The sequence below is a fragment of the Pecten maximus genome, chromosome 12, assembly GCF_902652985.1.
Source record: "Pecten maximus chromosome 12, xPecMax1.1, whole genome shotgun sequence".
Lineage (NCBI taxonomy): Eukaryota > Metazoa > Mollusca > Bivalvia > Pectinida > Pectinidae > Pecten > Pecten maximus.
This window is the reverse complement of record NC_047026.1, coordinates 35611543-35636434: the sequence shown is the minus strand read 5'-3', so window position 1 is coordinate 35636434 and position 24892 is coordinate 35611543. Positions and strand designations below refer to the sequence as shown.

The following is a 24892-nucleotide window of genomic DNA, read 5'->3' as shown; positions in this document are numbered from 1 at the left end:
CCCGACACTGATATCTTCCCAATATATATTGTTTTCAAAGAGTTTTATTAAAACGTTCGTTAAGGTTATGCATTTATTCTGTGAAATTCAGTAAGTCCAATGGAATTCAGAAACATTGTGTCTTTTTAAGTGGAGGACATTAAGCATTTAGGTGACTACATATTTTAACCCACATTTTTACAGACATAATAAGAGATATCCGGATTCGACGATTAGATGCAGCATCATGAACTCAGGCGTCCACAGCATGATACAAGTAGTCCTGGATTGTCTGATGTCCGACGCTTGTTGATATACCTAGTGGTTCCATTGTCACCACACTAGTTCTGTGGTTGTTGATATACCTAGTGGTTCCGTTGTCACCACACTAGTTCTGTGGTTGTTGATATACCTAGTGGTTCCGTTGTCACCACACTAGTTCTCGTTTTGAGAATGTGAATTAACCCAGATTTGACCTGGATCGGTATAATGGCGGATGTCGTCAATGAAGCAGAAGACGCTTACCCTTCCGATACACTGGGTCTCATTCTTCTACATCTTTTTCAATGATCTCCACGCTTATTTTGTTCATACCACGTGTTATCGATTTCGAGTAAGAATTAATACTGCTTTTATTTATTCATCTATTTATTTGTGATAGTTCTGACTACAGTACGACATTTGTGGTCACCTCTTAAACAAACCACATTATAAAAGTGTATATATATACGAAACTCTACAATCATTTATTTCTTCCTCGACTTTTAAGAGTAACATTGCAGCCCGTACCTTAAGGTTTTATTCAATATTGTAAGTTCTATCAGTGTTGAGTACAGACTAGCCCGAGTTTTCTCTGGCCCTGTCACCATGTCTGGTGTAGCCCGAGTTTTCTCTGGCCCTGTCACCATGTCTGGTGTATCCCGAGTTTTCTCTGGCCCTGTCACCATGTTTGGTGTAGCCCGAGTTTTCTCTGGCCCTGTCGCCATGTCTGGTGTATCCCGAGTTTTCTCTGGCCCTGTCACCATGTCTGGTGTAGCCCGAGTTTTCTCTGGCCCTGTCACCATGTCTGGTGTAGCCCGAGTTTCATCTGGCCCTGTCACCATGTCTGGTGTAGCCCGAGTTTTCTCTGGCCCTGTCACCATGTCTGGTGTATCCCGAGTTTTCTCTGGCCCTGTCACCATGTCTGGTGTAGCCCGAGTTTTCTCTGGCCCTGTCACCATGTCTGGTGTAGCCCGAGTTTTCTCTGGCCCTGTCACCATGTCTGGTGTAGCCCGAGTTTTCTCTGGCCCTGTCACCATGTCTGGTGTAAGGACCAGAGGAAACTCGGGCTAAGTACAGACCTGTCCTAGAGTATGTTACGGCCACGTAAGGCGATCAGTAAACATTCTGTCTCAAGTCTCAGACCATCATGTCATGAGATAAGATGGTATGTGCTCAGTTTCTTTACTTCAGCATGACAATGTCCTTACATTATACGGTACACAGATATCAAAACAAACAACACAGAATGTACTTAGTAAGATTTTATTACAATGAAATCGCACACAAACTGCAATCGACTTGTTATAAAATACAAAATATTAACACGCATGTTCAGTTTAGAACAAAACAACGAGATAACAAACCATAAATGATTAAATGTCCCGACGTCCATCAATACTTTACATGTTGTTTTCTGATACCAGGGAAGTTCCAAATCCAGAATACCTAAAAAGGAAAAAAAAAAAAAAACTTGAAGGAAGAACTTACAAACTTTCGTTAATCGTCATCATATTGATATCTCTACAAACACGTGGTTATGTCCTTACCGGTATTAATGTATAATGAACGTCTCCTCGGAATCAACACTTCAAGCGCTTTACACTGACCAGTCCATTAAAGACTAAACAGCTGTATGATGTCCCTAACACTACTGACCAGTCCAAGAAAGACTAAACAGCTGTATGATGTCTCTAACATCACTGACGAGTATTAGAAAGACTAAACAACTGTATGATGTCCCTAAAGCCCCAGTCACACCGGACCTACGACCAGGTTACGACCTAGTTGCGACCGAAGAAAATCGGAATCGCAGGGAAATCGTAGCATGAGCGTACGACTAGTCGCAGTGGTCGTGGGTGATCGCACGCGCAAAATCAGTCGCAGCAAGGTCGATGGTCATGTTCAAAACTTCTGACCTGCGATTCTAAATCGCAAGTGGTCGCAGAACGGTCGTACCACCAGTCGCACATGAACGTAGGACCAGTCGTGCATGATCGCGGGCCAAGTAGTCGCAAATTGGTCGTGCTACTGGTCGTGCCACTCTACGATTGGTGGTACCACCGATCGTACGACCTCACAATTGGTCGTACAATCAGTCACGACCTGTCCCGAGTGTTTGCACGACCTTACGATCGGTCGCACCACCAGTCTTTACCTCGCAAACCACTTTCCTGGGTACAGGTAACAAAATGGCGGATATACAAGCAATTTTGTTACTGCAGCATCAGGAACAACAACTGAAGGCATATTATTGATTATTATATTATTATATTATATTATTGATGTATTCGTCTGTACTGCGAGGTCACAACTGATGCTAAAATGGTACAAGCCTGATCGACTGTCTGCGATTTGCTACGACTGATCGTGTGAGCAGTCGCAGGTTGCCACGACTGATCGTGCGATTGGTCACTGATCGCACCACTCATCGCACGATTGCCTACGATTGCCTTCGATTGCCTACGATTGATCTTGCGATCAATCTTCTCCAATCGTAAGTCATTGCGCGACCAAGCGCACCACCAATCGTACGATGATCTACCACCAGTCGTAGGACCAATCGCAGTATGCGATCGCGAATAGACATCGCAACAAACATTGCCGATCGGTCGTAACTCGGCCAAATCGCCCCCAATCGCACGATTCAGAAATCGTACGATCTGGTGTGACTATAGCTTAACATCACTGACCAGTCCAAAAATGACTAAACAGTTGTATGATGTCTCTAACATCACTGACCAGTCCAAGAAAGACTAAACAGCTGTATGATGTCCCTAACATCATTGACCAGTCCAAGAAAGACTAAACAGCTGTACGATGTCCCTAAACTCCCTCACCAGTCCAAGAAAGACTAAATAGCTGTATGATGTCCCTAACATCACTGACGAGTGCTAGAAAGACGAAACAGCTGTAAGATGTCATAACATCACTGACAGTACTAGAAGGCCGAAACAGCCGTTTGATGTCTCTAAAATCACTGACGAGTATTAGAAAGACTAAACAACTGTATGAGGTCCCTAACGTCACTGACGAGTACTAGAAGGTCGAAACAGCTGTATTAGGTCCCTAACATCACTGACGAGTACTAGAAGGCCGAAAAAGCTGTATGAGGTCCCTAACATCAATGATGAGTACTAGAAGGCCGAAACAGCTGTATGATGTCATAACATCACTGACGAGTACTAGAAGGCCGAAACAGCTGTATGATGTCCCTAACATCAATGATGAGTACTAGAAGGCCGAAACAGCTGTATGATGTCCATAACATCAATGATGAGTCCTAGAAGGCCGAAACAGCTGTATGATGTCCCTAACATCAATGATGAGTACTAGAAGGCCGAAACAGCTGTATGATGTCCATAACATCAATGATGAGTCCTAGAAGGACGAAACAGCAGTATGATGTCCTTAACATCAATGATGAGTACTAGAAGGCCGAAACAGCTGTATGATGTTCTTAACATCACTGACGGCAGAGACGTATATATGTCTCTGCTGACGAGTACTAGAAGGCCGAAACAGCTGTATGATGGCCCTAACATTAGTCATTACTGACCAGTCCTAGAAGAACAAAACAACTGCATGGTGTCCCCAACATCACTGACAAATGTTGAGAATACACATATATAATTTATTTTCATACCGATTGGTTTGCTTTGTAGCTTGTTCTTTACCTACAGTCTATTTAGGTGAGACGGTAGTGTAATGAAGCGCCATACCTGCCACGAGAGACTGGAATCCGGCGTTGTAGTCACACGCAACCTCATTTTGAATGTAGTCGCTGCGCTTGTCTATGAATTCTCCATTCTGATCTGGACCACCCACAAGAGCTCCGTACAGGATTTGAGGACTGGGACCGACTCGGTACTGGTTACTGTCATTGCATACAGCTGGCAGGTCATCGCAGGAACTATCGATATGAATTACACAAGCAAGACATTTTGATATTGGTCCTCAACGTCGAATAAGATTCGCCTAATAAACTTATTTATACACGTTTTCATTTCAGTTTTCCTAAATGATTGCATACTCCTTTCAACAGTTCAACTTACCTGGACCTGTGGTGTGGCTGCGTTGGAAAGTTATCCCCCAAACCGATAACATAACTGCGGTTGATCTCGTTCTCTCCGAACATGTAATGAAGCTGGCTCCGTGCGTAGTCCCTGTATGACGTCACTAGAGCGGGGCTGTCGGCTATCCCAGTCTGGGCTGCCATTAACGCGATGAAACCCGAGTTGGCTGTAATATAATGAGACATAAAATCAAGTATATATTTGTATAAGTGGTGTTATTTTTCTTCTTTTATATAATTTGTCTTCATAACGTTGACATTTGGTTTTATTTTCAAGTAATAACATACCCTATCCTGGCTTGCAATATTGCATGAACATACCTGAGTATCTTAGGGTGCCCCACACATCTCGCCATGCCAGGCCCTTCGGAGTTCGGGTGACGTCACCACCGGGCATGTAGGATTGTAGGAACGATGCTACAAGATCCTGGTAACTAGTTTTTCCCTGTAGCCTCAAACAGCAGCACCTGTAGAGAAACGGTATTTCGGTATGAGCTAAAACTTCCTAGGTATCGAATGCATCTATATTGTCATCAATATTTCGCTCTAAGTGAATACTTGTTTTCAGACACACTATTTTCATAACACATTACTTTGATTGGTTGGACACACACCTGACATCCCACAGTCTTATCGTCCCAGGAGAATGCCCAAGGTTTCTCGTTCTGTGACTGAGTAAAGATAGCCTCTGCCTGGTTAAGGTACTCCGGTTTTCCCGTGACTTTATACAACATGGCGGCGGAATAGCAGAGTTCGTCGTCATATCCACTGTAGGAACTGAAACACAACCGCGAACGTAATTATATAGCAGCGTGTCTAATCTCCAACTTAACACGGGCAAATATCATTGTGGATTTGTTTCAGAAATATAGAATCGAAAATATAGGCCTATTCAAAATGTGACGAAAAGTTGTTGTATTAAATATAGTATTGTCATATCGTGATATAAAACACATTGACGAAATGTTGGCGAAATCATACAAACTCTGAGCCGTGACAGCAACTTGCAGGCGTATTCTGTATCTGTAAGTAGAAATATAAATATGGGTGCCATGTCATATAAAATCAACTCCAGATTGGTAATGCATATGGTTCTGTGATCTATACGTCATACACTTACTTCCTTCACGCTTGAAAACGAAAGAACCAATAGCTGAAGCTGCAGCAGTTTCTGCAGCTACGTCACTTCCGGGGTTGGAGGTGGTAACTATATAAGATGGTCTTTCCATGGTCATTTCCTCCGGACGGCCCTAGAAAGAATGGTCCAGACCGCCGTTCCCTACCTGGAAATATAACATTAATGAAAGTGATGAATGATAAGACTACAAAAAGTTCATAAAACGCTCAATACGTTTTTAACATTCTTACCTGTTTTTGTCTCTCTACAATAAATAGGTGCCCCCCAAACAAAATGTAAATAATGAATAACCGAGACATATGGTAATCCAAGCTGTAATTACTTCGATCTAGTATCAAACATACTACTATACATTTTTTTTTGTATTTAGGATTAGGATATCATTAATAGAGGTTACTCGTTCGAGTTGTCGTTGTATAGTATTTCTTTCACTCGAGTTAGTTATTTCTATAAAGGTACAAAAACAAGAGCTTTAGCGAGTGTTTTTGTAACTATTAAAAATGACTAACGAGAGGTTATGTAACTTGTTTCTGCAACAACAGAAAAGCTATTTGAGGATAAAATGATCTGTTTTTGTTAATGTGTCTTCTTTTCATTAATATTAGTTGGGGTGTGAAGTAAAATGCCGCTAATTAATTTCCAAAGCAATCAATTGATAGAAACCTATATAATTATATTTAAAAAAAAACAAAACAAAAAAAAAACAAAAAACAGCTGCGAACTACTATTGTACGTTACCTTTTCCGGGACTTCGCGAAGCGGCATTTTAGCGTTAGCCAATCAAAACGTATTGAACCACGTGATCGAAAAATAGTCCCGGTCAAAGATAACATAAGAAGACATACAAACTGAGTGTACACTGTAAAATGCATCAATTACAACTCGCCAATCAATAAAATGATATGAAAGTGGTTAGATTTAGGTCCAATTTACTAATTCATTACGTAATGATTCATCAATGTACCTGAGCGTAGTATTCCTGTGACAAAGCCCTCCAACACTTAAGGAAGTAGTCTAAAGGCCATTTGATGGAGTCCAGCACATGTCCTAGCTGACCGGACACCATGCCAGTATGGTGGTAGAGGCCGCCATTGGGAAGTTAAACTTGACGTGATCACCAGCTAAATTAAAATGAACGTAACCATAACCAAATCAATCTTTGCTAGCAACGAAGTTCTGAATACAAATAAAACTTCCAATCTCATATCAAAAGTTACTCGAATGATTCACTTTATTTGTTACCACTTCACAAAGCCAAATTTTGAACCCACCCTCGTACCATCCTCCTGTCAAATCCAAGCCTACGTCACTTCCGTCATTTGTAGCGGAATCGTTTCGGTAATGTATGCGGTTATTAGCCGGAAGGACACCAGATCGTTGAGCCTCATAGAACAAAATTGAGTAATCTAGTACTTTGGTGTAGTTATACTTGGTATTCAGATCTGGAAACCCAATAACGCACATTGAAATATTCGAAATACAAGATAAAAGATTAATCAAGGTTATACATGTATTCTAAAATGAATCAGAATATCAGTAACAGGTAATTATTTTGTCAAATATCTAACTGAAGTTCCAATCTATCTATACACCCACCTGGAGTTGTGGAGGTTAGTCCGTTCTCTGTAGTAGTTGGACTCTGTTCTGTCGTTTGGGATGACGATGGCGACTGAGTAGTGGGCCGAGTCGGCGAGGATGACGTGTAGACTTTTTTTTCTTTTTCTTTTTTTTTTTTTCCTTTTTTTTTTTTTTTTTTTTTTACATTTGCATGATGTATTGTAATCAAAAATGATTTTGTTAAATATCCTACCTTGAACAAATATACTACTCTTTACAAAATACAGCAATGACTGGCGATGCTGGAACTGTTAATGTGCTATCGGACATGTATTTTGTCAGTATTTCAAAAGTTTACAGAATACAACAGATATATAAGCATTGAATCGTTAACAGATGGAAGTATACAGTCGATATGAATACAATGGTACCTATAAATAGAATGTCACCTGTTAGGGCGACATGGAATATGTATCTGTCACCCAATTTGTATTTATAGCGACTGTATACTATCATTTGGTAACAGTTCAATGCTTATATTTACATTTATAAAGATTTTTTATTTACTACTAGGTTATGACGCGTTTTTGCCGCTTACCATATCACTGACGTCATCACGTTCATATACTGAAACAGCCAAAATTTCAAGAAGGAATTATATAGTGCCCCATGTTGTTATTAATAGCAAACACATAAAATGGTTTTTACACAAATGTGGCTTCATTTTATATTTCATATACGTTTGTAGATATTGTCATTTTGTTCACAATTGCATAATTTCTGATTGTTAAAATCAAAGCCGGTTTTTTTGCGCAATGATATACGATTCACATTTAGAAGTGATGCGGCGTTGAACGGGTATTGCATAGGACAGACTCGATTCCTCGGAAATACTTATGTTTCTAGCGACTGGATTTACTTTATTTTCATAAGAATACTAACTCTTAAATTCTTAATGAAAGTCGTCTTGACCGTAGGTGAAAACGATTCCAAGGATATTTCGTTCGAAACAGATTATAGTCTAACCGTTCACATTAGTGTCGCTAACTTAGCAGACGATTTTCAACTTCACGGGGGTTCGATTTTGTAAGATAGGCATTTGACATCAGTGAATAACCACAAAACTAAAATCCAATATATATACACAACCGGAAACCATATATCCCCGATTTTTTTTACAAGATTTTGTTTTGTTTATAAATACCGAACTTTCAATGTTGTCGTGTCGTGCATTTCTGAAAATTCGGAAACGAGACTCTGTGAGTGTGACGACATTGACAATTTGATCATTTCGTAAAGATCAAGAATGACACTTATAGAGTAATTTTGTGTTGACTAAATTTTTTTAAACTGTGAAATATTACTCTCATAACTTGTGAAGTTGTTTTACTTTTTGTTGTGTCTTATGCTAGCATTCAAAAGCTCTCTAGGCCGAAAGTAACTGTCGGTCATTGTTTAACCTACAAGTACTACAACACCTGGAGCTGTATTCCTACACTGACCGAATCACTGTAAATTGTAGTATTCAGTCTCATGAATACAATTTAGTTAACTAACGACATATAGGCAAATGCAACACAGGATGTAAATATTATAAAATGAACTCTCCAACAAATCTGATGAGGGTTCATTTAGATTGATATCAATGTTGAACTTCTTAAGTGAATCGCTTAATGGAAATGTGCAGCTAAGCTTCGTATAGTTCTTTCCGTTGGTGACCCAGTTACCGGAAGACGACTCATCTGGACAGAAGCACTTGTCTTTACACATGTTGTTGTTGATGATGTCTGCGTAGTTGTTAAGGTTGATTGGGTAATTTTCGTATCTAACGTCGTTGTGGGGGATTGCGTCGTTGAAGTCGCAGTGGTGGGATATGGCGTGGTTGAAGACACGCTGGATTGTGGGGCAGTAGTTAGACTGGGAAGGTTGAAGACACGCTGGATTGTGGGGCAGTAGCTAGACTTGGAACATTCCCTTAGGTGGTTGTTTTGATTTAAATGTTATCTGGAACTGCATTTTGACTGTTTGAGGTCCAGTTTGGTGTATATTTTCACCGTAGTACCATTTCCCTTTTTTATGTTGTGACGTGACCACTGTAAAACGTATTATAAATTGTTTGTGAGAGAATTCATGATGACACTGATATATTTTAAACAGATGCTAAATTAGCGATGTGATGTTTTCGAACAGCCATCAACTAAGTGCCAAATTTTCACAAACATCATTGTTGAGATATGAGTTTTATTGTCTAATACATAGGCTTAGTTTTATTACCGTTATGGACTCGGTGGCCTTGTTCAGTGTGATGTTCACATGCCAATCACCCTTTCGCTGGAATTCTCCTATGTTGAAGGTACATTCACCCTGCATAGTTTGTTCGGGAACCACTCCCCATACTCATCTTTGAGTTTTTGTTACAATACTTTATTTTGAAAAAAAAAGTTTATTGTTAAACTAATTTATCTATATGTAGATTGTTGTGCAATTCGTTCGTAATAATTTCTGAATATGTATATTTCCTTTGTCTATGTGGACATATACAAATATTTACCTCGCCTGTAATACATACCACATATAGGCATTAATCTCAATATTTACACTCTAAACATAGGCACACGTTCCGATATATAGAAGGGCAACTTGGGTTTATAGTTATATGTCACGCGCGCACTATTTGCTGTAAAACGTTTTCTTCAATGAAACAAAGCACACTCAGCATTCGTAAACATATTTATTTTGTATAAAGTTTGACATAAGTATTCTGACCTTGGTCAAGAATTATGTACACCACGTGTATGAGTAGTGGTTGTAGACAGACTAACCTGTCTATTATTAGTGTATTTAAAGAGTACAACACTGCCTACAATATACGTAGGTACGATAATCCGATTATTCAGGTTACGTTGGACCAAATGTAGTACTATTCATACGTCATTTAATGTTTTGAAGGACCTTCGATATTTGAGAGAGGGAGTTTATTATTCTTATGGAACTATTCAAGTAATTTTTCCCGCCATACTTTTTTTCTTTACAATATTTAGTTTTTGGCGGTTGCTTTTTCCATTAAAATTTTACTTTATTTTAATTTTGAAAGTTTGTAAACAAAATATGTCATATTTTCACACTACCTCAGTGTCAGCGTGAAGCATACCAGTGAAATATCACATATCATATATAGGTTTTCTTTATTTTTAGTAATGAAATGTAACATAATACTCAATAACTATTTGAAATACAGAAAAAGAACACACCTTATAATTTCTATGTTTATGTTAAGCATGTACTATTTATGAAAAGGACAAAATAGACAGAAGATTAACTGCAGAAAATTACCAGAAAATTAAAATCCGAATAACTTGTTTGTAAAAATATCATCTAAAATGTCAATGATTAAATTACAAAAGCTGATACATGAAATAAGAGAGAAAAATCATACGACAAAATCATGACTGACGACTTGCTTTTTCGGAGAAACCATGACAATGATGGGATCATAAGGCGATACCCAATTACAGCTTCGCAGTGAATCAAAAAGGACATAGGCCGGACCAGAAAGGTCTTTTAAAAACAAATTATATGACCCATAAACATACTTTATATTTTGGAAATAATATAATTCGGTTTCGCTGTTGGTACGCAGATACGCGCATTCAGGTTGCAATTCGGTTTTTCTTTCATACTTGATTACCAACGTTAACATGAAAAAGTTTCCGGTCAAAGATTAAATGATGTTAAAGAAAATTTCTTCCTTATTTAATGAAAGGAAATATGTACTAAAGTAAAAAAATAATGTTATGCTATGAACGCATGTATTTCATCGTGATTCACTGTTATGTCTCCCATGATGTGATGATTTAATGAACAACAGATATTTCATCGTGATTCACTATTATGTCTCCCATGACGTGTACTTCAATGAACGATAAATATTTCATCACAACTTTTAAGTTCTCATCTCTATACGCATTCTAACCTCAAACAAAACTGAAGGCAAGCCTTCATCCTTGATAAACTTCTTTTTCATCTCTATTCTAGGGAAATGGAGAACACCACAGCTGTTCTATATTCCAGGATAATGCAGTAGAACTCTTTTTATTACATTTTTACCAGTGAAATATCGAGTGGCTTCGTTAAATATTCTTGCATGCAAAAATTATTACAAAGAAATCTATACAAGCTACCTTTTGGCGAAGAATTTATTTTTTCAAAACACTCTTGACGAAAGATGTCAATTATCCTTTCTTTATAAACAGGATATATATTTTTGTCCACATGGTATAACTCCCATATATACCCTAATCCCAATCTATATAACTCATTATTAATACCAATTATCCAGATATCGTTATTTTTTACCATTTCTCTGTAACATGCTTGTAAAATACAATTTTTTTTTAAATTTTAGCCAGTACTTTATTATTTTAAATTTACGTGTAATATATAAAGGATATCTACATGTACCAAGTTCGAAATACACCATACAATTAGGAGTACTTTTACGAACATTTAGTATTCTTTTGCAAAAACATAGATGAATTTTTTCTACTTCGGGTGCTTTATGCAGCCCCCATATTTCAGATCCGTAAGTAAGTATACTATTTACATATGTATCGAAAACCGAAGCTTGAGTTTCAGGATTAAAAAAGTTATTACGACATACTTTCATTACTGCAAATAATGCTTTCTTTCCTTGTTCGGCAATTTTTCGTTGAGTTTTACTTAATTTACCATTATAATTAAGCAATACTCCAAGGTAGTTAAATTCATTGACAATTTCCAGCACACATCCATTATAAACCCAAGATTCGTTCTCTCTTATAATTCCTACCTACATACCTCCAGCATCAACACTTCTTCTCTCAAATTCCATCTAAATTATGTTTCAAATAGGCTTTGTTTGGTGTATATATAGAGGATATCTAACAGTGCCTTCACTAATACCAAATATATTTCACGAGTGGGGCTAATACTTTGCTATTATGTGTGTAGCACCAAATATATTTCAAAATATTAGCCACACTTGTGAAATATATTTGTTATTGCTGAAGAAAATGTTAAATATTCTGTTTATTACATTTTATAGAAAACTATACCGAGGCAGCTCAGTCTCGCCAAGAATTCATTGCGGTCCCATGTCAACGGCTCATTAATGTACCCCAAATCGTGACATTATGTATTCTATCTTGCATTATTACGTCCTATAACATGACAGAGAGCTATATGCAAATCTTAATTTTCCACATTGTCGTTTGTAAGCAGTGTTCTGATTGGACAAATCATAAAAAAGTGATATTTGCACTAGTGAAAACTATCACTTTTATACAATGAATCATTTTGGATACTTTGAGCTTAAAAGAAATTAGTTGAATTCGTTTGTCTTCTCATGAGTTACGTATTGAAACTGGGAGATATCATAATATAGAAAGAAACCGTAGGTTGTGCTCACTTTGTATGTTGCAAGATATTGAAGATGAATTCCATTTCATCTTAAAGTGTCCTTATTTTGGTTTATTACGAAAGAAATACATTAAACCTCATTATATTAGAAATCCTAGCATGTTCAAATTAATAGAGCTGTTAACAACAGATAATAGAAAGGATATCTCAAATCTTGCTAAATATCTTAAGTTTGCAAGGAAGAGAAGATTAGAAGGGCTTAATAACCATTAATTGTGTGTAGTGATATCATGTTTCTCACACATATGTTTTATTACTTATTAGTAGTCGATCTGTCTCTATGGGCGATTCCAGTACAAATCTATGATATGATATTGTTTATGATGTCAGTAGTAAATTAATTGTTATATACATGTATATAATACATATGGATATGTGGGAGGGTATATATGTATACAAGTGTTATATACGTATATATGAGTGAACAGGCATACATGTGTGTGTATTGGATGAAGATATAATTAATATGCCTACATGATGTCTACTTTGTATTTACAATCTGTGAATTTTACAATATGCCAGCAATTGTTAATGGATGTGTATTTCAATTTACTATAATAATAATGTTATGGTCATTCTCAACACTAAACGTTATATATCACGTTCATTTGTCGGTGTGGGTGTGGTGCGAAAGTGATCAATGCTTTTGTTATACATGTAATATGTATATTCACATGTCTACGGATAAGCCAAAAGGCTTAAAGTAATAAAGAACTTGAATTCCAGGTACATACAAGTAATTTCACTCCCTATAAACGGATGGCATGCGTAATTATATCGACACTAACTGACGTCTGTTGTGTTTTGAAAGTTGTAAAAACAAACGAAAACCCAATCATTAATACCGAGAATGTCTCTACGTCACGGCAAGGTCGCAGTGACGAGGAGTTGACCAGTGACGAGGGGTTGACCATTGTCCGGAGATTAAAGCTCAATCTTCATGTGTATATTTAGAGTTAACGCTCCAATGCAGACGCCGTATAAAGGGTATATTTACTATAGGACCTGTGTCCATTTCTATTTGTGTACGTGTACTACGAGAGTAGTATTTTGATGAAATCGTTAGATAACTGTGACGTCCAGTCACGATACAAATATATCCTGGTTATGTTTGTACCATCACAAAATGCTTATTATAAAATGTCGGTTAAGACTTGTTTTGCGATACCCATTTACCTACGTCAGCAATCCATTCCTCCGTTTCACCTGTTTGTCAACATCCATGAAAAAAGGTATAAATACGACCAGAATTGCAAAATGAATTCAAATCACCAAAGAATTGTGTTTGTCACATGTTGCACAGCAAAGCGTTTGAAGATTGTTATATTGAATTATCACGTCGCAAAAAAATGTTCGCAGGTGAGTTTTAATGTTAGGATTGTAGTAGTTTTGAAAATTATAATTGGTTATTTGAATTTATTTTGTATAATCCACTATCTAGAAGTAAAAGTTTAAATTAGGGAAATTGAGCTCATTGAGCTTGTCATAAAACTTAGATAAAATGTGATTTTAGTTACGTTAAAATAGAATAAAAGGAAAGCAACTAATATGGAAGTCTCTACAATACTTATAAAAACCAAGTAATTGAGAACTTAATGAATGAAATACCTGTTTTCAATTTAGTGACGGATTAAATCTCAATTCATTGGTAATTCAATATTTGGACGTGTGTACGACATCTCGTTTCATACCATTAGAAAATCAAATCAAAGTTTTTGCACGACCAGGCGAACTGCTCATTCTCGCCACGTGCATGACGGCAATTGCGGCCTATTCTGTACCGGTGGAAGTGAAGGCGGTATGGGGAGTGGTTCCCGAACAAACTATGCAGGGTGAATGTACCTTCAACATAGGAGAATTCCAGAGAAAGGGCGATTGGCATGTGAACATCACACTGACTAAGGCCACTAAGTCTATAACGGTAAGAATACTAAGAATGCATACAAGACAATAAAACTAATGTTCCGAGGGACACTTCTTCATAAATACGCCGTTAAGTTGTCATCAGGTTTAATGGTTTAAAATGTGACAGTGCCAAAACCATGTATTTCAATCTACATGTCATTTTTGTTTGCTTGTTAAAATTTGTCATTATTTTGTTGTAGTGGTATATCATGAATGTCACTTCGCAACATAAACGCGGCAAATGGTACTACGGTGAAAATTTTAATGAGTATGGACCCCAGATAATCAAGATGCAGTTCCAAGTTACATTCAAGGCCAAGCGACCACCTAAGGGAACCTGTAATACAAATATTCCCTTTCCAACCACTGCGCCAAGAACGACCGCGCCTTTAACGACGCCATCTACCACCACTGAGGCTTCAACAACGCCATCTCCCTCGACAACGGTAGATACGACATTAACCCAGCCTCCGTCAGCAACGACACAAATATCAACAACAATACCAACAACGAAACAGGAATCAACAACGATACCAACAACAGCTGAAATGTCAACACAAACAACAATAGTTGAGACAACTACAGCACAACAATCCTCAATGACTACCAATGGTTTATCAACTCAACTGCCTACAACTACAGCACAGCAATCCTCAATGACTACCAATGGTTTATCAACTCAACTGCCTACAACTACAGCAGCGATAACTCGCCTCTCTTCAACAACGATAAAGACATCAACAACACAACAACAATCATCAACAACAGCTGTTGTGACGAGTCCTACTGTCCAGATGACACGTCTTCCGGAAAACTGGGTAACGAATGGAAAGAACTATACGAAACTTAGCTGTGCCTTTCCAGTAAGCAGTTCACTGAAGAAATTCAACATTGATATCAATCTTAACGCACCATCAACAGATTTGTGGGTGAGTGTAAATTGTGGTGTCTTCGCTAAACTAGTTTACTCTTAATTGGTCATTGTTACCAAAACTTCCAGAATAATTCGTGTGAACTTTTCCACTCACGTGAGTAAAATCGTAAATTGACCAGTATAGTAAAGCTACCATACTGATCTATTACAAATAAGGAATGCCAATTCTAAACCTTCATGTTTTACCCTCCTCAGATTTGGATTGGGGCCATTAATTACAAGGATGTCAATGGCCGACTGTACAGGGTCGGCAACTTCGCCGAGGAACATCCGCCAACCTTATCCTTTGTTTTTGTCGTGGAGTACTCCTCACTACAATTTCCGTCTGGTACCTGTTCATTAGACACCTTGGGTCAGACGATGGCTACACCTCCGGTCACCTCATTCACGACGTCATCTATTCCAACATCCACTCAGTCATCAGTCTCTACGTCGTCGTCATCGACTGTATCAACAACTAAGTCACCATCATCAGTACTAACGACAGAACAGAGTTCCAGTACTACCGAGAGTGGGAACGGACCAACTTCCACAACCCCAGGTAGGTGTACAGATCCAATGCAATGTTTAGTTACATATCAGAATTTATATTCACTTGTTATTTATATTTTTTTTCCTGAAATACATTCACAGGTAATATATTTATGTTTATTTTATTGTTCAATATTAAATCTTAAACATACAAACTCGGGTTTACAGATCTGAATACCAAGTATGACTACGCCAAGGTATTGGAGTACTCCATTTTGTTTTACGAGGCTCAACGATCTGGTGTCCTTCCGGCTAATAACCGCATACCTTATCGAAACGTAATTCCGCTACAAGTGACGGAAATGACGTAGGCTTGGACTTGACAGGAGGATGGTACGATGGTAAGAGTTTGATAAGATAATTCCAGTATATTGAATCGTTGTGTGATTTTAATAATATTTCCAAATGATATATCCATGTGATAATTATTTGAAGTGATAACGGTTCTGTTTTCATTTCTCAAAAAAAACACGTCCTGTCAGTTAATGGTTTTATTTTTCTGATCAAAAACCTACTCTGATTTTATTTGATCGTTCTTTTTTTCGTTAAAAAGCTGGTGATCACGTCAAGTTTAGCTTCCCGATGGCTGCCTCTACCACCATTCTGGCCTGGGGATTGGCCGAGTGGAGAGACGCTTACGTGGTGTCAGATCAGCTAGGGCACGTGCTGGACTCCATCAAGTGGCCTTTAGACTACTTCCTTAAGTGTTGGAGGGCTTCGTCACAGGAATACTACGCTCAGGTACATTGATGAATCATTACGTAATGAATTAGTAAATTGGATCTAAATTGAACCACGTTCATATCATTTTATTGATTGGCGAGTTGTAATTGATGCATTTGACAGTGTAGATTCCATTTTTATGTCATAATATATAAACTATTGTACTTAAATTTGATGAGAATACTTACATCATATTTAATTGAATTATTCATCATATCAACATTGTTCAATTGGCTTGTCATACCATTATTCATTTAAGAATCATTTTAAAACATATCGATTTTCAAAATGCAATAGAAGAAGATATCTATTGTAAATAAGCAATCTTATAAAAACATATGTCTCTATAAATGTGTTATTCATCACGTTGATTAATATTTTGCTTCCAGGTGGGAATTGGTGGTGTTGACCATTCTTTCTGGGGTCGTCCCGAGGAAATGACCATGCAAAGACCAGCTTACAAAGTTACCAGATCGAGTCCCGGAAGTGACGTAGCTGCAGAAACTGCTGCAGCTTTAGCTATTGGATCTTTCGTTTTCAAGCGTGAAGGAAGTAAGTGTATGACGTAGAAAGTAGAGTTTTCATCACACGTTAGATTTGTTATGCGACTCTACCGGTGACGTGTATAGACTTAGCACTTATTCTAACAACATATATATATTAATGTCTACTTACAGACGCCACTTACGCCAACGAGCTGTTGTCAGCAGCTGAGAGTTTGTATGACTTCGCCAACACCTACAGGGGCAAATACAGTGACGCTATCCCAGATGCTCGAAACTTCTACAAGTGAGTATCTATACATGTTACAAAAAGCTTGTAATATCCGACAAAGATTCATTCTGATATCCTGTGGTGAGTTTAGTGACTTCGCTGTTAACAATAATCAGGTAACACCACATTTTACGCATTTATCTTTTCAGTTCTAGATATTTGACCTTGTCAAGTTAGACGAAATATGCTATATTTTTGTATACCAAATAACATAAGTATGTACATGGTTGTGTTTCAGTTCCCACAGTGGATATGACGACGAACTCTGCTATTCCGCCGCCATGTTGTATAAAGTCACGGGGAAAACCGGAGTACCTTAACCAGGCAGAGGCTATCTTTCCTCAGTCACAGAACAAGAAACCTTGGGCATTCTCCTGGGACGATAAGACTGTGGGATGTCAGGTGTGTGTCCAACCAATCAATGTGTTATGAAAATAGTGTGTCTGAAAACAAATATTCACTTAGAGAGAAATATTAATGATAGTTCGATACCTAGGAAGTTTTAGCTCATACCGAAATACCGTTTCTCTACAGGCACTGCTGTTTGAGGCTACAGGAAAAACTATTTACCGGGATCTTGTAGCATCGTTCCTGCAATCCTATATGCCCGGTGGTGACGTCCCCCGAACTCCGAAGGGCCTGGCATGGCGAGATGTGTGGGGCACCCTAAGATACTCAGGTATGTTCATGCAATATTGCAAGCCAGGATAGGGTATGTTATTACTGGAAAATAAAACCAAATGTCAACGTTATGAAGACAAATTATATGAAAGAAGAAAAATAACACCACTTATAAAAATATATACTTGATTTTATATCTCATTATGTTACAGCCAACTCGGGTTTCATCGCGTTAATGGCAGCCCAGACTGGGATAGCCGACAGCCCCGCTCTAGTGACGTCATACAGGGACTACGCACGGAGCCAGCTTCATTACATGTTCGGAGAGAACGAGATCAACCGCAGTTATGTTATCGGTTTCGGGGATAGCTTCCCAACGCAGCCACACCACAGGTCCAGGTGAGTTGAACAACTGAAACAAAGTCGACATTTGCTGAATAATTTGAAATGAAGCATATATAAAGAAGGTTTAAGGTCTTATCCTGGCACAACGATTTGTTATTTGAATCTACAGACATTGTCGGTTTTGGAGACCAATAGTAATGAAAAATTCTTACCCGATCAATTAATGTTGACAGTTCCTGCGATGACCTGCCGGCTGTATGCAATGACAGTAACCAGTACCGAGTCGGTCCCAGTCCTCAAATCCTGTACGGAGCTCTTGTGGGTGGTCCAGATCAGAATGGAGAATTCATAGACAAGCGCAGCGACTACATCCAAAATGAGGTTGCGTGTGACTATAACGCCGGATTCCAGTCTCTCGTGGCAGGTATGTGTGGCTTGTCTCTTTACCGTCCTTTAAGAGTACTTGAAATGGAGTAAAGAATGCAAAATACTGGTATTTGATATTTTTGTATTATCAATGTTTGAAATAAATGACATTTCATCTGCCCTTTTGCGAGTCTACCTGCATTTAATCATTATACCGACAGGTACAATGTAAGTAAACACAGTGATTACACTAAGCTATAAATATGACGATTGACAGACTGGACTTGTCCCTTATTACAGGTTTTCTTTTGTCTTTCAGGTATTCTGGATCTCGCACTCCATTGAAATCCAAGATGAATTAAAATGTGAAGACACTATACATTCAATGTTGGACAGTTTGTGCCATATGTGTGTGAGCAGCTCTTTTTGTCCCTCTCTTAACTTAACATGATTATTACTGTTTTGTATCAAGTCGAGTATGCGAATAAATATAACTTTTATACATGTATTTATTTATTTATTTTTGTTTTGATATTAAGACATTGGTGTTAACAGGCGACTTAAACAAGCCTTCCAGTCTCACCAGGCAAAAATATTGATCTAGGATGGTGACAGTATACATTTACAGTGTATATATGCGTGTACATCGGGTCTTCAAATATCATATATTACCAGAAGTAAAAACAGTATGAAAAATGGGACGTGTATTTCCCGACGCTGGCATTGCAGGAAAAACCTGCTGGTGATAAATAGGCCCTACCAGTTTGATAGAACTTCAAAAATAATCAAAAGTACCTCAGAGCTCGATACAACTGTTACAGGCCCTGTGATCCAGCTTAACCCCATGATCGTTGATATATTTCTTTAAGTTGATAATCTTACACTGATTTGAATTAGTAGAAATAGGTGTAGATTGTATATAGCGAATGATACAGAGAAACAAAATAATATGTCCACATATAGTCAACAATCCTGGGATGACGAAAGCAAACAAAGAAACGTTTGATTGCGAAATAAAACAAATTCTTCCACTATATCATTTTTTTTCATTGCGCATAAATTGATACGTTACATACAGATAACTATCGACAAAGGAACAAAAGGCCCAACTAACGTGTCTTTAACTGTAGCAAAAGACATTTCACTCTCACTGTAAAATTTCAAACTTCATATATCTACATGTATGTGATACAGAGAGAGAAACATGACAGCAAAGCTACCTAGCCATATCAAATGATGAAATATGCCAAGCCATTATTAGATATCGTCTGAAACAGTATGATTGGCCAACAAAAAGAAGCAGGTCTGTGAGAGCAGTAAAAACCCCACCAGTATAATGAACTAATCTGATTTCCCATATCGCAAAATCAAAACGGCACACTACTATACCAGGCAGTAGAAAAGACAGACATTTGATATATACGAGCATGGCGTGTTAATAGTATTTCAGTATTCGACGTATTTGTTCTTAATGCGTTGGTATTTAGTAAAACGTATCTACATTTGTATGCACACAAAATAGTCACCTTCGACGTATATAATGACTAGTGACGGTAGGATGATTCCGCCGAGATAGTGACCGGGTGCTTCTCCCGATAAATTTCTGTTCAGGACGTCACTGTTAGAGTCGTGGTCCATGTATCATACCTTCACAGGACCATTGCCAGCTGAAAATATTTCCATAACATACAAAGGATTTGTTAAAGTGATGTTAGAATTTCACGATGAGTTTTTTTACGTCATCTATGTGTTCCAATAAGCCACCATTCGTAAAGTCTTCCGTAACATGTCTAACAGTATTGTAAACTAAACTTGTTAATTTGCACTAGAGTATGTACATAAACACAGAGATATGCCGTTAGTTGTTTGTCTCAGAGATATACATTTGCGTATAGGTTCCAAGGCTACATGACTATCTGTAAGCACTTTTTCATTGATTGAGAAATAAATACCAGAAAAATAAAATTGTTCTTATTCTTCTTATTGTATGTCCGTCCTTCTTACAATGTGGTATTTCGTTCCTGGTTTTGTGTTACATTCAGATCTGTATGCTGGTGTTGTGGGTACTTTCCAGTACGTATTCGATGTAGGATGTCCCTGTTATAGCTATAGATAACACGACGTTGCGAGGGTTTTGTAACCTGCTCTAATAAGCTCAATATAATTAGCCCCGTATGAACACAAAATCAAATCAACTATTGATACCACCCAGTATTCGACAATGGATACGATGATTTTTTTTATAAAGAATACAGATGCTCTTCCACAGAATTATGTTAATTGTACAATAAGAGGTCTTCTTGGTCTAGTTGTCTGTCAACGGCTTTGTGGATGGCTGTTGTGAATGAAAACAATTAACGTCAAAATCAGTTCGACGTAGATCACACAAGGTGAATATATGTATAAAACTTAGATTTGCGTTTAGTTTATGGGATCATTAATTAAAAAGGAGCAGTCGGTAAATTGCTTTGCGTTTGCGCAATTTACCCCGTGTACACTGTTTCCTACAATCCTATTGGTCCAGGTGGGCAGTGCCGGTATCATGCATACAGTGCTTCTTGAGATCTGTACTATGTTTCACGTTATGTCTGCCAAAGTCAATCTGAATGCATTTACATGTAATGTTCCAATAAATATGATATAAACTATGGAGTCAATGATTGTAGTTTACATGTACAGTGCTCTTCAATGACATAATTCAACTTTTTAACTCGTTCGAACAACTTCTTGTCTCGATCGTACGGCTTTTTAGCTCGCACGTTAAACTTATTCCATAGGTTTCTCTTTAGGGAAAGTGTCATGAATAAGCTTTCCTATTATTCCCAATGACAACCAACGGATTTTCCCCCTTTTCATTTTGAAACAATGGTCTTTATAGAAGAGGCTACTGGGCCTAAGGGGTCACCCAAGTGTCTGGTATTTCGTCTATATGATTTAATCAAACATTGGTCTAGGACTGCAAATCGTAAAGCCCATCTGACTATTAGGTCCCGCCACTCATGCAGAGCCTTGGGGTTGGTTACAGTAATATTCATAGTTTCTAACAACCTCTTTAGGCATATACAATGTAATTTCATTCCATAAGTTACTAGAGTAAACAAAGGTTGATTAACACCCTTCAAAACCCTTTATTAAAAGTATATGGATCTTATGCTTATGAAAGCATAATTTCCCTGCACAAACTTGTTCCGGTTATAAGCGATCCTGGGACACTATACGCTGGAGAGCTGCGATCCCATTATAAAGACACCGTCAGTCAATCAGAGCAGCATTGCATTGTGTTGCATCAAGCAAATACGTGGGTACTGATATAGGTGGGATGTTGTTCTCAGAAGGGACAATGGACTAGCTACTTCCTGTCACAATAAGATGCAGGCATACTTGACTTGACTAATTTTACTGCAGTCCCCTGCGGTCAAAACATAATCGGACATCGCGACTCCCTATACATGTTCACGTGAACGGAAATGATGAGGAAGCTTTCATTTTGCAACGAGGCAGCTTTTTTAATCATCAGTTGAGTCGTTTTCTGTAGTCAGTGATCATACTGACAAAGAACAAGGAATCGTTTATGTTGTGTAGAAAAATTAATGTTTGAAATGTTTTTTGTTTATCAAATTCAGTATTACCATTCATACATTACACTGACAATATTTGATCCTTTATGCCATTTTGGCGTTAATAGCTCCCACAGTCAACCCCCAATCGACGCCATCTGGAAACCCAAGAAAGACAGAAAATCACACAAACCAATCATGAACCATTAAGTTTGTAACGTTTATATACAATATATGATTATTCCATATCATTTTATACAATATTGACCAAACTATGATCATATTTGATCTCGTCTGGCATTGCAATGTAAACAGTTAACACATTTTATTTCTCATATCCATGTACATGTACATATGTAATAAAAATATATCTATATAAGAAATGACAAATTTACATAGAAATGATATGTTAATTAATCAATGAAATGCCATCAGCGATGCCTGATGCCTAGCTAATGAAATTCCTTTAATAGAGTGAGATAAGTGGACCAATTATACAGTATCACTAGCCATTACGGTATCAATCTATCCAAGAGGGGGAATAAGATAGGGATCCGAGTCGCTACTTTAGAATACATCTGAATACATATAAGTGTGAAAATGAGGCAGGGATCCATACTGGGACCTTATAGTACAAATAAACAAAAGTGAGAATAAGGCTGGGATCCGTACTGGGACTTAATGGCACACAAAACAAGTGTGAGAATAAGGCAGGGATCCGTACTGGGACTTTATCGTACACATAAACAAAAGTGAGAATAAGGCAGGGATCCGTACTGGGACTTAATAGCACACAAAACAAGTCTGAGAATAAGGCAGAGTTCGGAACTTGGACGATTTGGTACACATAAACAAGTGTGAGAATAAGGCAAGGATCCGTACTGGGACTTTATCGTACACATAAACAAGTATGAGAATAAGGCAAGGATCCGTACTGGGACTTTATCGTACAAATAAACAAGTGTGAGAATAAGGCAGGGATCCGTATTGGGACTTTATCGTACACATAAACAAGTGTGAGAATAAGGCAGGAATCCGTACTGGGACTTTATCGTACACATAAACAAGTGTGAGAATAAGGCAGAGTTCTGTACTGGGACTTTATCGTACACATAAACAAGTGTGAGAATAAGGCAGGGATCCGTATTGGGACTTTATCGTACACATAAACAAGTGTGAGAATAAGGCAGGGATCCGTACTGGGACTTTATCGTACACATAAACAAGTGTCAGAATAAGGCAGAGTTCTGTACTGGGACTTTATCGTACACATAAACAAATGTGGGAATAAGGCAGGGATCCGTATTGGGACTTTATCGTACACATAAACAAGTGTGAGAATAAGGCAGGGATCCGTACTGGGACTTTATCGTACACATAAACAAGTGTGGGAATAAGGCAGAGTTCTGTACTGGGACTTTATCGTACACATAAACAAGTGTGGGAATAAGGCAGAGTTCTGTACTGGGACTTTATCGTACACATAAACAAGTGTGAGAATAAGGCAGGGATCCGTACTGGGACTTTATCGTACACATAAACAAGTGTGGGAATAAGGCAGAGTTCTGTACTGGGACTTTATCGTACACATAAACAAGTGTGGGAATAAGGCAGGGATCCGTACTGGGACTTTATCGTACACATAAACAAGTGTGAGAATAAGGCAGAGTTCTGTACTGGGACTTTATCATACACATAAACAAGTGTGAGAATAAGGCAGGGATCCGTATTGGGACTTTATCGTACACATAAACAAGTGTGAGAATAAGGCAGAGTTCTGTACTGGGACTTTATCATACACATAAACAAGTGTGAGAATAAGGCAGGGATCCGTATTGGGACTTTATCGTACACATAAACAAGTGTGAGAATATGGCAGGGATCCGTACTGGGACTTTATCGTACACATAAACAAGTGTGAGAATAAGGCAGAGTTCTGTACTGGGACTTTATCATACACATAAACAAGTGTGAGAATAAGGCAGAGTTCTGTACTGGGACTTTATCATACACATAAACAAGTGTGAGAATAAGGCAGGGATCCGTATTGGGACTTTATCGTACACATAAACAAGTGTGAGAATAAGACAGAGTTCTGTACTGGGACTTTATCGTACACATAAACAAGTGTGAGAATAAGGCAGGGATCCGTACTGGGACTTTATCGTACACATAAACAAGTGTGAGAATAAGGCAGGGATCCGTACTGGGGCTTTATCGTACACATAAACAAGTGTGGGAATAAGGCAGGGATCCGTACTGGGACTTAATCGTACACATAAACAAGTGTGAGAATAAGGCAGGGATCCGTACTGGGACTTTATCGTACACATAAACAAGTGTGGGAATAAGGCAGGGATCCGTACTGGGACTTTATCGTACACAAAAACAAGTGTGAGAATAAGGCAGGGATCCGTACTGGGACTTTATCGTACACATAAACAAGTGTGAGAATAAGGCAGGGATCCGTACTGGGACTTTATAGCACACATAAACAAGTGTGAGAATAAGGCAGGGATCCGTACTGGGACTTTATCGTACACATAAACAAGTGTGAGAATAAGGCAGGGATCCGTACTGGGACTTTATCGTACACATAAACAAGTGTGGGAATAAGGCAGGGATCCGTACTGGGACTTTATCGTACACAAAAACAAGTGTGAGAATAAGGC

The 24892-nt window shown here is 38.1% G+C and overlaps 1 protein-coding gene and 1 pseudogene across 1 annotated transcript; one reads left to right on the top strand and one right to left on the bottom strand.

The window, feature by feature from the left end:
* Positions 1-1487: 1487 nt before the first annotated feature.
* Positions 1488-6929, bottom strand: LOC117339021 (annotated as a pseudogene).
* Positions 6930-13691: 6762 nt separating this feature from the next.
* On the top strand, positions 13692-19171 carry LOC117339130. The gene is given in 15 exon segments (XM_033900544.1): positions 13692-13823; positions 14162-14385; positions 14570-15298; positions 15499-15844; positions 16003-16133; positions 16136-16175; positions 16388-16575; positions 16947-17109; positions 17235-17346; positions 17570-17575; positions 17577-17736; positions 17869-18010; positions 18165-18351; positions 18531-18721; positions 18983-19171. Coding segments are annotated over 15 exon segments (2655 nt in total). The 5' UTR covers positions 13692-13813; the 3' UTR covers positions 19009-19171.
* The last annotated feature ends 5721 nt before the right edge of the window (positions 19172-24892 follow it).